The sequence below is a fragment of the Sinocyclocheilus rhinocerous genome, unplaced genomic scaffold, assembly GCF_001515625.1.
Source record: "Sinocyclocheilus rhinocerous isolate Xijiao unplaced genomic scaffold, SAMN03320098_v1.1 scaffold168, whole genome shotgun sequence".
Taxonomy (NCBI): domain Eukaryota; kingdom Metazoa; phylum Chordata; class Actinopteri; order Cypriniformes; family Cyprinidae; genus Sinocyclocheilus; species Sinocyclocheilus rhinocerous.
In genome coordinates, this window is record NW_015635532.1 from 1104446 (window position 1) to 1105954 (window position 1509).

Here is a 1509-nt window from a genome sequence, read left to right on the forward strand (position 1 = left end):
TTTAAAAAAAAACAAATAAAAATGACAAAACACAACAAAAAGTCTAATTAAAACGAAAACAGAAAATACGAAAATAAAAACTCACAAAAAAAATCACACGCACTTAAAAAAAAACCCAAAGGTATCTCAGTACTAAAATCTAACATTGATAATGCAACCTGTTGATATGTATTACTGCAGTTTGTGTTTCAGTGTGTTTGTTTTTTTTCAGGTCTGTTTAACGTGGGTAATAAGCTGCTGGTGACGCTGGATTTGTTCTTTAAGATGAGACATCAGATCAGACTGGGCGATGAACCTGCACACGCCGCTCTCAGTATAATCAAACACTCACTGACGCTCACAGGTGCTTCATCCTCCTCCTCATCCTCATCTCTCATCTACTGAGCGTGTGCGTGAGGTTAACGTGTCTCTCTGTGTGTGGTTCAGACGGCGCGTTGAGCTCGGATCAGCTGTCGTGTGTTCAGGACCTGTTCTGCAGCGGTTACTGGGCGTTTGAGTGTCTGACGGTTCGAGACTATAACGACATGATCTGTGGCGTGTGCGGCATCGCTCCCAAACTGGAGATCGCACAACGCAACTCCAACAACGTGTTACTGCTCAAAAACGTGGAGGTAACGGCAATGTTATATTACTATTAAGATACTATTATAGTTTCAAAACCTTAAAAAAAAAATCATTATTTGAAATAAAGTAAAGGTTAACTGAAATAAAACAAAATATAAAAAATGAAACATTTTATTTAAATTTAAATTAATATATACATTTAAATATAAATAGTAGATGAAAAACTCAAAACTACAGTAAATGAAATACGCTGAAATACTAAAATTATTTAAAAGTAAAATTCAATATAATTTGATGTACTAATATAAATGAACACTAATAGAAATATTTAAAAAATAAATAATAATAAAATAAAAAATATAAAAATAAAATCTAATCCAAAATAATAATATACTATAATACGATATACTATGTAAATATAAAATGCTTAAGTAATACTGAAATAACTAAAACTGTAATGAGGTCAAATATAGCACAGTAACTCAAGACATTTAGATAAATGACTGTTCTTCTCTCTCTGTAGTTCACATGGCCTGATTTCCAGGCGACAGATGAGGTCCACGTTGACGAGTTTTGGCTGACGATGGAGAACGAGGCGCTGGAACAGGCAGCGTTTCCCTCCAGCTTTCCCATCACACGCTTTGACGCCTCTATCATCGCCCCGTTCATCCCTCCTCTCATGAGAAACACCACCGTCATCAACACCGAGAAAGACAAAATCACGTCTGACATGCAGCTCAGAGGTACTGAGTGACGAGTTTAACTAAGGCCTCTAAATGATCAACATGATCGAAACTTCTGTCGTCTGATTGATATTTTAGACTTTTTTAGCAAGTAAAAGTCCTATTAGTATAATTATTCAAACGTCCACCTTCAGCTCGTGCTTCACGTTTCTTCACACTTTTTTTTTTTTTACTTAAAATATATTTCATGATGAAACCTTGA

At 35.2% G+C, this 1509-nt stretch overlaps 1 protein-coding gene across 1 annotated transcript in view; it reads left to right on the top strand.

Moving 5' to 3' along the window:
- The window catches only part of hmgxb3 (HMG box domain containing 3), a 25299-nt gene that overhangs the window by 16936 nt on the left and 6854 nt on the right, over positions 1–1509 (top strand). Inside the window, exons 16-17 of the mRNA XM_016561528.1 lie at positions 427–611; positions 1088–1307. Coding sequence (XP_016417014.1) covers positions 427–611; positions 1088–1307 — 405 coding nt within the window. The remainder of the gene's footprint in view (positions 1–426; positions 612–1087; positions 1308–1509) is intronic.